A 15,906-nucleotide genomic window follows, 5' to 3' on the forward strand; every position below is an offset into this window, starting at 1 on the left:
ATTTTATTTCTCTGTTTTAACTCATGAGCATGCAATTTCATTATGAAAAATTTGAAAAACCAGAGGGAATGTTTATTTCCTGAAAAATGTCAATAATCAAAATTGGAAAAAGAAGAAATGGAAAATTAGTATTGATGAGAGTAAAAAGATAATTCAAATGTACTGAAAAGACCCAGGCACAGATGGTTTCAGAGCAATTATCTAATCTTTAAACAATGAATAATTCCATTGTTTTTCAAGTGATTCCAGGTCATGTAAAAAGACAGACATCTCTCCAGATGGTTTCATAAAACCATCATGACTATAATACTGAAACCTATGAAGGTCAGGAAAAATAGACAAATTTCATTTATGAATATAGATATAAAATTATAAATAAAATGTTAGCAAAAAATCTGGCATAAGGCAAAGGAATAATACATTTTGATCAAATATTTTTATTTTAGGAATTTAAGGATAATCAATAGCAAGAAACCTGACAACATAATTTTATTATACCAGCATATCATGATTATTTTACTAGATATGGAAGAGTATTTATTTAATAAAAGTTAACTTTCAGTCCCAATTAAACTAGAAGTAATATGGAAACAGAAGAGGATTCTTTGAGGTAGTACATTTTGGCTGACAACCATTATTTGTCCTATTATTAAAAAATTAAGCTTTCTTATCTTTATGATAAAATACAAGTATTTTTAACTTACTAACCAAGTTCAGATTGCAAACAGTTGGCCAGCTAACCAAATAAATTTCCAAAGAACTAGTTAGCCAGATGAGTTCTTCTTTTTTAACTAACTACCAAACTCTTTTATGTTACAAAATGCTCAAGACATTCTCCTAATTACTATGATACAACTGTGAGGTGTTAGTTGTTTGCCTGAGAGCAGGACATCGTCTAGACGGAAGGTCAAGGGGATGAATGCAGCCTAATTTGATGAATGACTTTCCCCTGTGTTCCTGAGTCTTTGTTTACATACTAATTAACAGTGTGACTGGTTATTTCCAGTTTATTGCAGATTTAATTAAAATATAACTATGCACCAAAACCTGAAAATCCTAAAACCAAATCATAACAGCTATTTCTATTAAAGTTTGGAACCAATTAGAGATGTCCACTGTCACCATTATAATTGATGCTAGTGATGTGGTGAGACAATGTGCACCTGCGTACTCAGTCATGTCTGAGTCTATGCGACCCCATGAACTGTAGCCTGCCAGGCTCCTCTGTCCATGGGATTCTCCAGGCAGGAACACTGAAGTGGATCACCATGCCCTCCTCCAGGGGATCTTCCCAGCCCAGAGACTGAACCTGTGTCTCCTGCATTGGCAGGTGGATTCTTTACCTCTGAGCCACCTGGGAAGCCAGTGAGGCAATAATATACAGTAACTGATGTAAATTTGGGGGAAGAAAAGAGTGAAAACTATCACTAAAAAAACATTTAATTTTATATTGAAGTACAGCTGATTAACAGTGTTGTGATAGTTTAAGGTGGACAGCAAAGGTATTTAGCCATACATATACATGTATTCATTTTCCCCAAACTCCCCTTGCATCCAGGCTGCCAGGTAACAATGAACAGAGTTCCCTTTGCTGTACAGTAGGTCCTTGTTGGTTGTCCATTTTAAATCGAGTAGTGTGTACATGCTCATCCCAAACTTCCTGTTTCTTCCCCCAGCAACCATAAGTTCATTCTCTAAATCTGTGAGCCTCTTTCTGGAGAACTATCACTTTTGCTGATGATACGGCTTTGTATGTAGAAGACCCATGATACCAGTAAGTAAAAACACACAAGAATTAATAAGAAAGTTTGGTTAGTTGACTGCCATAAGATTCTTATACAAGAATCAGTCATTTCCCCTATTTTAATAATAAGCACCAAGTAAGGGAAATAGAAAAATAGCATTTATACATAAGTGACAAAAACTACAACATACTTAGGAATGAACTTTAAAGGAAAAGCATAGGAATACTATGAAGAAAATTATAAAATAATCTTATATGACCTAAAACAAGATATGAACAAATGGTTAAGACAATGTTTTTAAATGAGAAGGAAATATAATACAAATGTCAATTTCCCCCAAAGTAGTATAAGCTGATTAAATCTAGATTAGAATACCAAAGGGCACTAACTCTCTGGACTGGAAAAAATTATCTTAAAGTTGAGGAGTAAGAATAGGTGTGTGATAGAAATCGAGACAAATTTGAAAACATAGACTAGCAAAGGAGGGACTCTAATCAGATGTTAGAACATCCTATAAAGCCATTCAAGTCACAACAATATGGCAATAGGAAGAGGCAAATAGATAAAAGTGGGTTAAAGAAAGAATACAAAAATATATTTTAGTGTATAAGAGAATTTAAAATGCAAGAAACCAGTATTTTACTATGTTGGGAGAAGTTAGAATTACTTCATTTCAGTTTAGTTCAGTTGCTCAGTCATGTTCAACTCTTTGCGTCCCCATAAATTGCAGCACGCTAGGCCTCCCTGTCCATCACCAACTCCTGGAGTTCACCCAAACTCATGTCCACTGAGTCGGTGATGCCATCCAGCCATCTAATCTTCTGTTGTCCCCTTCTTCTCCTGCCCCCAATCCCTCCCAGCATCAGAGTCTTTTCCAATGAGTCAACTCTTTGCATGAGTTGGCCAAAGTACTGGAGTTTCAGCTTTAGCATCAGTCCTTCCAATGAACACCCAGGGCTGATCTCCTTTAGAATGGACTGGTTGGATCTCCTTGCAGTCCAAAGGACTCTCAAGAGTCTTCTCCAACACCACACTTCAAAAGCATCAATTCTTTGGCCCTCAGCTTTCTTCACAGTCCAACTCTCACATCCATACATGACCACTGGAAAAACCATAGCCTTGACTAGTCGGACCTTTGTTGGCAAAGTAATGTCTCTGTTTTGAATATGCTATCTAGGTTGGTCATAATAGTAAATCTAGAAGAAGAGTAAGATTAGTAACCCTAGAAGAAAGATTTGACCCTTACATTATACCATGTACAAATATAATTAAAAATTTTTTTTAGTATTGTAAATGAAGAAAAAAATACTGTAATGAAAATTCTGGGAATTTAAAAGTTGTACTGTATATTTTTTCACTTAAATATTTTTGACTGCATTTACATATTTAATATAACTACCTATTTTAAGAGCATCTTTTATTGATAGTTTCTTTTGCTGTGCAAAAGTTTTTGAGTTTAATCAGGTCTCATTTGTTTATTTTTGTTTTTTTAAAAAAAAAATTGCTGCAGTTTATGTCAAAGAGTGTTGTGCTTATGTTTTCCTCTAGGACTTTTATAGTATCCAGCCTTACATTTATGTCTTTAATCCATTTTGAGTTTATCTTTGTATGTGATGTAAGAAAATGTTCTAATTTCATTCTTTTACTTGTAGTTTTCTACTTTTCCTAGCACCACTTACTGAAGAGACTGTCTTTACATCAGTATGTATTCTTGCCTCCTTTCTTGTAGACTAATTGACATATGCGCATGGGTTTATTCCTGGGCTCTTAATTCTGTTCCATTGATCTATGTGTCTGTTTTTGTATCAGTACCATGCTATTTTGATTACCGTAGCTTTGTAGGATGGTCTGAAGTCATGGAGTATGATACCTCTAACTTTATTCTTTTTTCTCAAGATTGCTTTGAAAATTCTGGGTCTTTTGTGGTTCCATCTAAATTATTCATTCTAGTTTTCTGGGATTATTCTAATTCTTTGAAAAATGTCATGAATATTTTGATAGGCATTGCATTAAATCCATAGATTGCTTTGGGTAGTACAGTCATTTAAATAAAATTCTTCTAATCCATGAACATGAGATATCTTTCCAATACATCTATTAATTTCTGTATTTATAAATTAAAGACCATGATTTTACACCAATATATTAATTTCCAATCCAACATCACAGATGTAATCTAGTTTTTTTTCTTTTCCATCCTCATTTAAAAGTTTAATTGTTTAAATTCATTTTACACATATTTTTTGTGTGAATTTTGAATAATATGTTTTCTAGTTTTACCTCAGTTATTTGCCATCTTCAATCAGAGAGACTGAAAAGAAAATTTAAAATTAAATATTTATTGTTCAAAATGTACAAGCTTAATTAAGCATAGAGGAAATTTAAATGCTCAAACATTCAAATTGATTTTTTGTTTAAGTTTGTAGAATTTATGGTTCTGAAGTTATTAAAGCTTAAAATTTCATGGAGACTTCAGGAACATCCTTTTTTATTTGATTAATCCTCCTTATGCAATCAGTTTCTCATCTCTGCCATCATGCCCACTCCTGTGTGATGCCCTGTTCCTTGGACCCATCATTCCTATGCCAGGCTGCTCTTCCACAGGGATGCCCTGCTCACCCTGCTGGGACTCTGACTCCCTGTGTCTCAAGGTGGAGGTGACCTCTTACCCTGCCTGTCCTTATCTTCCTAAGATGCCAGCTCCATCCTCTGGGCTACCGTGCCCACCCTCTCCCTAGTCCCGAGGTGTAAATTCCTACATCTCTTAGAAGTGGGCTCATCTAATACATTTAGAACTGAATTGTTCAGGAAAGGAAGACGGGGGAAAATGGAAGTGAAAGGAAGAGGAAGAAGAGGAATAATTTGTTTTTAGCCTTCTATCAGTTTATTCAAAGATATAAATTTCCCTCTATGTACTATTTAGATGCATCTCATAGATTTTAATATATGATACTTTCACTGTCATTTAGTTATAAGTAGCTTCTAATGTTTTGTTTAACCCAAGCTTTATTAATTTTTTTAAATAAGATGAGGCTTTCAATCAAGCTCTGTAAAATGAAAATCTAAAAGTCATTTTACTCTTTTTCCCTAGGAATGTTAAATGCCAGTGATCCCCTTCTGGCTTAACAAAGAAAGTCAACAACTATTTATATCTTTAAGATGCCATTTTAAATATTATCACCAGGGCAACACATTATAAAATAACCCATCAGTGTTATAAGTCTCTTAGAGATGAGAAACTATTTCCCCAGGATATAACAACAGATTCTGAAGTCTGGATGTCTTATAAATCTTTGTTAGATTAAAGTTGTCAGGTTAGTTTTATGATGCAGAATATTCTGTGCTTCTCTGGCAGCTTCAGGGGGAAGTGGAAATATTTACTTCTTATTTTGTAAAAACTTTTCACCAGAATTAAATGAGTCTCTACTTTTTCAAGGCCAAATGTTAAAAATATATGAAAAGAAAAAGAGACAGTTCTGAAAAGCACCCAAAGTCAGTTTGGAATGGGTTATATAAATTTCATATCTACTTTACTATTTTAATTTTAATCTGAGAATTAAGTGTTCTATACTTTTGCTCTTTGTTTCCTACTTAAGCTATTAATTTCTGAAAATGATGACTTAAAAATGTCTAAGTAGACTAATTTATTACATTGTTGTCTCAATTCTTGTTCTATATGTTTTAAAGCTTTATTACTAAGTACATATATATTCATGATCATTATATCTTCTTGGGCCCTAGTTCCCTGATGCTAATATGTGCTACCCCTATGTATCCTGTATGTTGTTTTTCATATTATAATGTTCTTTTTTGTCTCATATTAAAATTGCTATATTGAATTTCTTCTGGTTTATATCTTTTGTTTAAATCCCCTGGTTTATATCCTGTTTAGCTCTTCTCATCTCTTTTAAAATATTAAAAAAAATTGACCCACCACCTGACTCAAGATCTAAAATAGTAATAATTAAATCTGCCTAGTACTTCTCTTGGAGAAGGCAATGGTAACCCACTCCAGTACTCTTGCCTGGAAAATCCCATGGACGGAGGAGCCTGGTAGGCTGCAGTCCATGGGGTTGCACAGAGTCAGACATGACTGAGTGACTTCACTTTCACTTTTCACTTTCATGCATTGGAGAAGGAAATGGCAACCTACCCCAGTACTCTTGCCTGGAGAATCCCAGGGACGGCGGAGCCTGGTGGGCTGCCATCTATGGGGTCGCACAAAGTCGGACACAACTGAAGCAACTTAGCAGCAGCAGCAGCAGTACTTCTCTTCCCCACCTTCCTATCCCATTTACCTCTTTCCCTCAAAGATAGTAGCTATATCATTACTTTGTTTTAAAAAATTATTTTATCACATGTACATAAACAAAATGTTTTTTATTATCTGATTTTGAACTTTAAAAAGAGTGTACACACTGCATGTAGTCTTATGGGACTTGCTTTTATCATTCAGTATCATGCTACTCATATTCATCTGTATTCTGTGTTACTGCAGTTCATTAATTTTTACTGCTATCAAGTATTTCACAATTTAAATATATCATCCTATCAAAGGATTTTAACTTTTTTTTTTGCTGTTACAAGCAGTGCTGTCATGAACTCTTCCTGTGCAAGAATTTCTTTTGGGCATATACTTAGGAGTGGTATTGCTAAAGCACAAGTTATGCAAATATTCAACTTGGGAAGCTGATTTTATTTTGTCATCTATCTATCATTTATCTGTGCTGCATACAAAATGCTGTATGTAATAATCACTTTATTTTCAATCTTTTCACATCATTGTGCTTTCAGTATGACTCTTATAAGTAATAGTTGTTCGATTTTTTTCCCCCACAATCTAAACCAAGAATTCAATTTATGTAACTTATTATTTAGAACTTCTTGCTGTTTTATTTTATGCTTTCAGTGTTTTTTACTTTAGGCTTTCTGATGAGTATGCGGTATCTCATGACGGTTTTAGTTTAAATTTCCTAATGGTTAATGATATTAAAGGGCTTCCCAGGTGGCTCTGGTGGCTCAGCTGGTAGCCTCCACCTGCAATGCAGGAGACCTAGGTTTGATCCCTGGGTTGGGAAGATCCCCCTTGAGAAAGGAATGGCTACCCACTCCCAGTATTTTGGCCTGGAGAATTCCATGGAGTATATAGTCCATGGGGTTGCAAAGAGTTGGACACGACTGAGCAACTTTCAGGCGGCTCAGTGGTAAAGAGTCCTTCTGCCAATGCAGGAGACTCAGGAGACACAGGTTTGATCCCTGGGTCAGGAAGATCCCCTGGAGAAGGAAATGGCAACCCACTCCAGTATTCGTGCCTAAAAAACTCCATGGACAGAGGAGCCTGGAGGGCTATAGTCTATGGGGTTGCAAAGAGTCGGACATGACTGAGTGACTGAATACAATGCTATTAAATATATTTTTATCTGTTTATTTGCCTCCTGTGTGTCTTCTTTGGTGAAATGTCTCGTCATGTATTTTGCCCATGTTCTAACTAAATCTGGTCTGATCTGACTCATGTGCTTCCTCACTCAGTCATGTCCGACTCTTTGTAACACCATGGACTATAGCCCACCAGCCTCTTCTGTCCATGAAATTTTTCAGGCAAGAAATACTGGAGTGGGTTGCCATTTCTTTCTCCAGGGATCTTCTCAAGCCAGGGATTGAACCTGTGTCTCCTATGTCTTCTGCATTGCAGACAGATTCTTTACCTGCTGACCCATCTGGGAAGTCTCTCACTGAATATTTTTTTATTTTTGATGTTTGTGTTTTCTTTACATATCCTAGACACCCATTCTTTGTCAAACACATGGTTTTCAAATATTTTCTTCCAATTTGTAGCTTACTTTTTAATCTTTTTAACTGTTTCTTTTATTTATTTAAAATAAAAACTGGGTGCTTCACACAGCAGAAGTTTTTTTAAAGTTTAATGATGTACAATTTATCAATATTTTCCTTCATGGATTGTGCTTTTGGCTTGAAGTCTAAAAACTTGTCAGCTCTAGATATCAAGGATTTCTTCAATTTTTTTTCCTAAAAGTTTTTGTAATTTTGTGTCTTATATTTAAGTCTGTGATTTATTTTGCTTAGTTTTTGTATAAGGTGTGAAAATTAGGCCATTGTTTTGTCTGTGAATATCTAATTATTCCAGCACCATTTGATAAAACAACTATTTTTCCTCCACTGAGTGTTTTTGCACTTTTGTCAAAAATCCATTAGACATATTTGTCTGCATCTATTGCTGGATTGTGTGTTCTGGTCCATTAGTGTATGTATCTTATCTATATATACAATAGATCTTGCTGAAATGTTTATAGGAATTGCATTACATTTATCTTTTGGGGGAAAATTGACATCTTAAATATGTCAAGTTTTCCAGCCCATGAACATGGTATGTCTGCATATTTCTTGAGTTCTTCTTTGACTTCTTTCATTAGTGTTGTGAGTTTATAGCATACAAGTCCAAGGCATGGTTTGCTAGATTTATACCTGAGTCTTTAAGTTTTTGAATGATTGTCATTGTTATTGTATTTTTAAATTTTGGTGTCTATATGGTCATGCTAATGTGTATAGAAATAAAACCAATTTTCAATATTCTGTACTCTGTGATCTTGCTTAATAACATATTAGTTCAAGGTCTTTTAAAAAATTTTTGTAGATTCCTATGAAGTTCTTTTTCTTGAGTTCCTTTTCTTGCCTTATTGTAATGGTTAGAACTTCCAGCACTATGTTGAATAAAAATGGTCAGAGTGGACATTTTTGGGTTATTCCTGATGTTAGGTAAAAGCATTCAATCTATTACTGTTAAGTATAATGTTAGCTATGGGGTTTTGTTAGATGTTCTTTATTAATTTGAAGGTGTTCCCCTCTGTAGCTATTTGTCTAAGAGTTTTGATCATGAATGAGTGTTGAATTTCGTCAAATATCTTTTATGCATTGATTGATATGATCATATGATTTTTCCTCTTAACCTGTTAATCTGTTGGTCTGCACTGATTGATTTTTGAGTATTGAACCAACCTGTATACCTGGAGTAAAATCTACCTAAACATGTTGTATATGGGCTTCCCTGGTGGCTCAGATGGTAAGGAATCTGCCTGCAATGTGGGAGACTGGAGTTTTGCCCTGTCATGAACTGTGACGGGACTGAACTGGGGTCAGAAAAATTGAATTGACGTCTGAACTGGGGTCAGAAAAATCCTCTGGAAAAGGGAATGGCTACCCACACCAGTAATCTTGCCTGGAGAATTCCACGGACAGAGGAGCCTGGCGGGCTCAGTCCATGGGGTAGCAAAGAGTTGGACACGACTGAGCAACTAACACACTTCCATACACACCCCCCCACACACAACCACACACACACATAAATCTTTCTTCCATGTTCAGTTCAGTTCAGTCGCTCAGTCATGTCTGACTCTTTGCGACCCCATGAATTGCAGCACGCCAGGCCTCCTTGTCCATCACCAACTCCCGGAGTTCACTCAAACTCACGTCCATTGAGTTGGTGATGCCATCCAGCCATCTCATCCTCCGTCATCCCCTTCTCCTCCTGCCCCCAATCCCTACAAGCATCAGGGTCTTTTCCAATGTGTCAACTCTTCTCATGAGGTGGCCAAAGTATTGGAGTTTCAGTTTTAGCATCAGTCCTTCCAATGAATATCCAGGATTGATCTCCTTTAGGATGGACTGGTTGGATCTCCTTGCAGTCCAAAGGACTCTCAAGAGTCTTCTCCAACACCACACTTCAAAAGCATCAATTCTTTGGCCCTCAGCTTTCTTCACAGTCCAACTCTCACATCCATACATGACCACTGGAAAAACCATAGCCTTGACTAGATGGACCTTTGTTGGCAAAGTAATATCTCTGCTTTTGAATATGCTATCTAGGTTGGTCATAACTTTCCTTCCAAGGAGTAACGTCTTTTAATTTCATGGCTGCAATCACCATATGCAGTGATTTTGGAGCCCCCCAAAATAAAGTCTGACACTGTTTCCACTGTTTCCCCATCTATTTCCCATGAAGTGATGGGACCAGATGCCATGATCTTAGTTTTCTGAATGTTGAACTTTAAGCCAACTTTTTCACTCTCCTCTTTCACTCTCATCAAGAGGCTTTTTAGTTCCTCTTCACTTTCTGCCATAAGGGTGGTGTCATCTGCAGATCTGAGGTTATTGATATTTCTCCAAGTAATCTTGATTCCAGCTTGTGCTTCTTCCAGCCCAGCATTTCTCATGATGTACTCTGCATATAAGTTAAATAAGCAGGGTGACAATATACAGCCTTGACGTACTCCTCTTCCTATTTGGAACCAGTCTGTTGTTCCATGTCCAGTTCTAACTGTTACTTCCTGACCTGCATATAGGTTTCTCAAGAGGCAGGTCAGGTGGTCTGGTATTCCCATCTCTTTCAGAGTTTTCCACAGTTTATTGTGGTCTGCACAGTCAAAGGCTTTGGCATAGTCAATAAAGCAGAGACAGATTTTTTTTCTGGAACTCGCTTGCTTTTTGATGATCCAGTGGATGTTGGCAATTTGGTCTCTGGTTCCTCTGCCTTTTCTAAAACCAACTTGAACATCTGAAAGTTCACGGTTCACATATTGCTGAAGCCTGGCTTGGAGAATTTTGAGCATTACTTTACTAGCATGTGAGATGAGTGCAATTGTGTGGTAGTTTGAGCATTCTTTGGCCTTGCCTTTCTTTGGGATTGGAATGAAAACTGACCTTTTCCAGTCCTGTGGCCACTGCTGAGTTTTCCAAATTTGCTGGCATATTGAGTGCAGCACTTTCACAGCATCATCTTTCAGGATTTGAAATAGCTCAACTGGAATTCCATCACCTCCACTAGCTTTGTTCATAGTGATGCTTCCTAAGGCCCCTTTGACTTAACATTCCAGAATGTCTGGCTGTAGGTGAGTGATCATACTCTCTTGATGATCTGGGTCATGAAGATCTTTTTTGTACAGTTCTTCTGTGTTTTCTTGCCACCTCTTCTTAATATCTTCTGCTTCTGTTAGGTCCCTACCATTTCTGTCCTTTATTGAGCCCATCTTTGCATGAAATGTTCCCTTGGTATCTCTAATTTTCTTAAAGAGATCTCTAGTGTTTCCCATTCTATTGTTTTCTTCTATTTCTTTGCACTGATCACTGAATAAGGCTTTCTTATCTCTCCTTGCTATTCTTTGGAACTCTGCATTCAAATGGGTATTCTTTACCTTCCTCCTTTGCTTTTCGCTTCTCTTCTTTTCACAGCTATTTGTAAGGCCTCCTCAGACAGCCATTTTGCTTTTTTGCATTTCTTTTTCTTGGCGATGGTCTTGATCCCCGTGTCTTGTACAATGTCATGAACCTCCGTCCATAGTTCATCAGGCACTCTGTCCATCAAATCTAGTCCCTTAAATCTATTTCTCACTTCCACTGTATAATCATAAGGGATTTGATTTAGGTCATACCTGAATGGTCTAGTGGTTTTCCCTACTTTCTTCAATTTAAGTCTGAATTTGGCAACAGAGTCCCATATACCCCCTGCCCTGTACATGTATAGCCTCCCCCATTATAACAATCTTCACCAAAGTAGTACATATGTTATAACTGACAAAGTTACATTGACACATCATTATCACTCAGAGCCCATAGTTCACATTAGGGTTCACTCATGTGTTGTACACTCTGTGGGTCTGGACAAATTTATAATGACATATACCCAAAACTATAGTTATCATTGCGCTAAAAATTTATATGATTCACCTCTTCATCCTTTCCTCCTCCTTAACTCCTGGCAATCCCTGATGTTTTTACTATCTCCATAGTTTTTACTTTTTCCAAGATGTCATATAGTTGAACTCATATTAGTATGTAGAATTTTCAGGCTGGGTTATTTCACTTAGTAATATGTATTTAAATTTCCTCCATGTCTTTTCATGGCTTATAGCTAATTTCCTTTTTAGCACTGAAAAATGTTCCATTGTCTAAATGTATCATTCAGGTTTTGATGGATATCTTGATATCTTCCAGGTTTTGGCAATTGTGAATAAAGCTGTCACATTCATCTGTGTAGAGATTTTTGTGCGGATGTAAGTTATCAGTTCCTTTGGATAAGTACCAAGGAGTGTGATTGTTGAATCCTGTGGTAAGAGTGTGTTTAGTTTTATTAGGAACCACCAAACTATTTCCCAAAGTAGTGATATTTCTTTTTTTTAAGTTTTGAAATTGTGAATTCAATTTCCTTAATAGTTATAGGGCTATTTAAATTGTTTCTCTAATAGTGGATGAGTTGTGATTTCTTCTTTCTCTGTTCCCTCCATTCTGCTATGAACCATTCAATGACTTTTTATTTTGGTTTTTGTATTTTATAATTCTAAAATTGTCACTTTTTTATTTTCTATATTTTTGCCAAGGCTTATTTTTGCATTTGTTTTAATTGTGTTAATAACTCTTTGATGAAGCATTTTTACAATGGTTGTTTTAGAATCCAACGTCTCTGTCATCCTATTTTTGGCATCTGCTGATTGATGTTTTTCATTCATTTTGAGGTCTTTTTGGGTCTTGACATCATGAGCAATTTTCAATTGTAACAAGACATTTTTGTGTTATGTCATGTGACTTAGGATCTTTTTCAAGCCTTCTGGTCTAGATAGTCTTTTTGACACTGTGCTGTGGATGCCAGCCTATTGCTTCTCATTGGAGTTGGGAGTCCAGTTCTCCATCTGGTCTCCATTGAGACCCAAGGTGCAGAGGAAGCTTCTCTTTACTGCTGGATGGTAGTGGGAGTTTTATCACCCGACGTGGTCTCCACTGACACAATGGTGGGGTGTCTATGTTATTAGTGGGTTATGAGGAAAGTTTTGACTCTCCACTAGGCGATACTGCTGATACCAGTCCCTATGGGGAAGATGGGGATACCTTGTTACTGCCAGGTGGATCTGGAAGGTCTGACTCACTCACTGGCACAGTGTGGGAGAGGGCTTGTTATTGCCTGGCTCTCTAGTTGGCTTTCTACCCCTGGTGGTGGTGTTGGGATGCCTCATTACAACCGTGTGAGGATGGAGGTCTAGACTTCCCACTTTACATCTGCTTACATCTGCTAGCATGGATGGTGGTGGGGCCACGGTATTTTCTGTTGCATTTGGCTGAAATAGAATGTCATTGTCTAAAAGTTTTCTCTCTTGTTTGATTGCCTCTTTCCTGGTCCTTTGGTAGAAAGAGCAAGCTTTTGTTTTATTTTTATTTACATATTTGTCTGTTCTCATTTGTGTTTTCAGGTTGCTCTTTTCTTCAACTCCAAATCTAGGGTATATAAGGCAAAAAGAAAACCCATGAAATTCACCACAGTGTCATTTTTTAGGTCATGAGGCCCCCTAGCTGGTCTACCTTCTCTCCACATTTCAGTCATTTTATAAAATGTTCATTTTATATCTAACATCCAGATTTTTAGTTATACTGACTGGAAAGAATAGAGAAAATGCTGTCTACTCCATTCTCCCCGAAGTGGAGTCTAACATTTACATTTTACAGAAAAGTGGGCTGATATTGAAAGATGTTAATAGATTTAAGGTCACACAGAAAGTGAGAGAGAGCAGGATCAAATTCAGGCTTTGAAGTCCTGAATGTCAGAGTTGAGGAGTCATCCTTTTCTAGTATCTTTTCCAATACTTGAATCCTCTGTCTAACATCCCTGTCAAGTGACGTGAAGCATCAAGTGTCAAGAGACCATGCAAAAAAATTATGTGACTCCTAAATTCCTGCTGCTTGTACCAAAACATGGACCCTCACTGGGCAGCATAAAACTCAGTTTATTGTATGGGATAATAAATCCTGTTATTTGATATTTTCATAATTCCTACTCCTGTGAAAAGCACAGTGTTTGTAATCAGTAGCTGCCAGTTGACCTTGGTGTTAAATCCCAGTGTAGAAAACTCTAGGCAAACACTGTCTGAGATGTATGAGAAAGCAAGTATGGTCAGCCTCACCTTTTCTTCTGTATCTGTCTCTCCACAGTTTACTTGTCTTCTCCAGTGCAGAGGATATTGGTCGTACTCTGCTCAACCCCCTGGGGTACCATTTTACTGTTTTTGTGTGCCACCTGGGTTTCCTATGCTTTCCAAAGACAGTATTCATAGCCTTTCTCTGGACTCGCTGGCTCCCAGAGCCCGGTTTTCCTAAAAGGTATAAAGCAGAGAGTACATGGGAATTATGTCTCCTGGGGTGACATTTAACTAATGACATTTGGGAGCAGACAATTCTGTGGTGAAATCTGATACTCTGACTTCCTCTCTGGGAGCAGGCTGAAGCTACTCTCTGCAGGATTGTGCCCAGGAGGACGTTGCTGCTTGGGTCTCCTTCCCTTTCCCCTCCCCTCCCCGCTTCCTTCCTGGTTTCCCTTAGGAGCACTTCTTTAATAAATCATACAAATCCTCTTCTCAGGGTCTACATCTGGGGAGCCTGACCAAAACGACCATCAAAGAAGTTTCAAGGTGGACTCTTGTCCATGTGTTGTGTGAGGATGGTCACTACCAGTTACTGTGGTCACTACTGAGGAAGAACAGGGAGGAGTCATGGCCAAGTTGCCTTGATCTTGTCTTTATGGAGACAAATGTGTAGGGCTTTGTCACAAGGCTGCTTTCCTCCAGGTATGATGTTGCTGTGGAAACATGGAGCCTGAAGCCTCCAAGAACACTCTGTGCTAATCCCAGCTGCTTTATCCATCTGCTTTGTGTCTCATTAGCAGACAGAGCCCAGAAAGACAGGAGGCTTTGACCATATCTCTGTTGAACCCAGTTTTCTAGAGAGGGGCCCCGCCCCTGGACTTTTTCCTGGGTAAGTGAGCATCTTGGGGGTATTTTTAGGTAATATTCGCTAAATTAGATGGAAACAAAATCTACTTGTGCTGTATGGTTTTCAAAATGACTACTGGGATTCACACTTACCGCCTATTTGTTTCAATCTACATTCAAGTGGGTCCGTCTGAGATGCAGTCTTATTTTGAGCTTGTAGATTCTTTTAGTATTAACTTCCCAGTTCCCAGAAATCGGAATAACGGTCCTAACTCATGGTTAATGATTCCTGTGGTCAAGAAAGCAAACATTTAAGCACATAGATATGGGTTATGTTGTCTCTACATGAAGATGGCACTGATGCTGGACTCTGACCACAGGTATCAATGTGGCCTGAGGCTGTCTCCCCGATGGGTGACAGTGATTCTCAGTTACGGTGCAGTGTGGTAGATACAACCTCATGGTTAAGAGCATGGGCTTTGGTGTCTTGGTGTGAGCAGCAGCTATAACAAAACAATATAGACTAGGTAGCATATATAACACATATTTACTTCTCACATCTTGGAGGCTGGGAAATCCAAGATCAAGGTGCTGGCAAATTTAGTGTCTGATTAGAGCCCTCCTTCTGGTTTGCAGATAACTGCCTTCTTTGGGGAAGGAGAGAGGACAATGGTCTCTTCTTCTTCTTATAAGGACACTAATCCTATCGTGGGGACTCTAATCTCATGACCTCATCTAAACCTAATTATCTCCCAAAGGCCTCATTTCCACATACCATCACATTGTGGATTAGGGCTTCAGTACATAAATTTTTGGGGGACACAACATTCAGTTTGTAGCAGATGGATTTAGGTTGACTCGAGTTAAGGAGAGCATCATAAAAAAAGAGATCTCTTTTACAGTAAAAAGTTATTTACTTTGTCATTTAGAAATGGCAATGACTGTTATGTTCATTATTATTGTTTCTGTTGTTAAAATCAAATTTTGCCAATGAATTAGATTCCCTGATAGCTCAGTTGGTAAAGAATCTGCCTGCAATGCAGGAGACCCTGGTTTGATTCCTGGGTTGGGAAGATCTTCTGGAGAAGGGATAGGCTACCCACTCTAGTACTCTTGGGCTTCCTTTGTAGCTCAGCTGGTAAAGAATCCGTCTGCAATGCCAGAGACCTGGGTTTGATCCCTGGGTTAGTAAGATCCCCTGGGGAAGGGAAAGGCTACCCACTTCAGTATTCTGGCCTGGAGAATTCCATGGAATGTATAGTCCATGGGGTTGCAAAGAGTCGGACAAGACTGAGAGACTTTCACTTCCACTTTCAAAGTTAATTCCTGACATTCTGTTGCCTGCATCTCTTAGAGACATCAGCTAGATCTGGGAGTCCACATTAATTTTCAGAGAA

General features: G+C 37.8%; 1 protein-coding gene across 1 annotated transcript in view; it reads left to right on the forward strand.

Annotated features, from left to right (window-relative positions):
• The window catches only part of RCHY1 (ring finger and CHY zinc finger domain containing 1), a 53,516-nt gene extending 38,395 nt beyond the window's left edge, over positions 1 to 15,121 (forward strand). The window contains exon 9 of the mRNA XM_025289895.3: positions 14,160 to 15,121. Within this exon, the coding sequence (XP_025145680.2) occupies positions 14,160 to 14,336 (177 nt within the window). The 3' untranslated portion in view covers positions 14,337 to 15,121. The remainder of the gene's footprint in view (positions 1 to 14,159) is intronic.
• The last annotated feature ends 785 nt before the right edge of the window (positions 15,122 to 15,906 follow it).

This window comes from Bubalus bubalis, chromosome 7 (genome assembly GCF_019923935.1).
Source record: "Bubalus bubalis isolate 160015118507 breed Murrah chromosome 7, NDDB_SH_1, whole genome shotgun sequence".
In the NCBI taxonomy this organism is placed as follows: domain Eukaryota; kingdom Metazoa; phylum Chordata; class Mammalia; order Artiodactyla; family Bovidae; genus Bubalus; species Bubalus bubalis.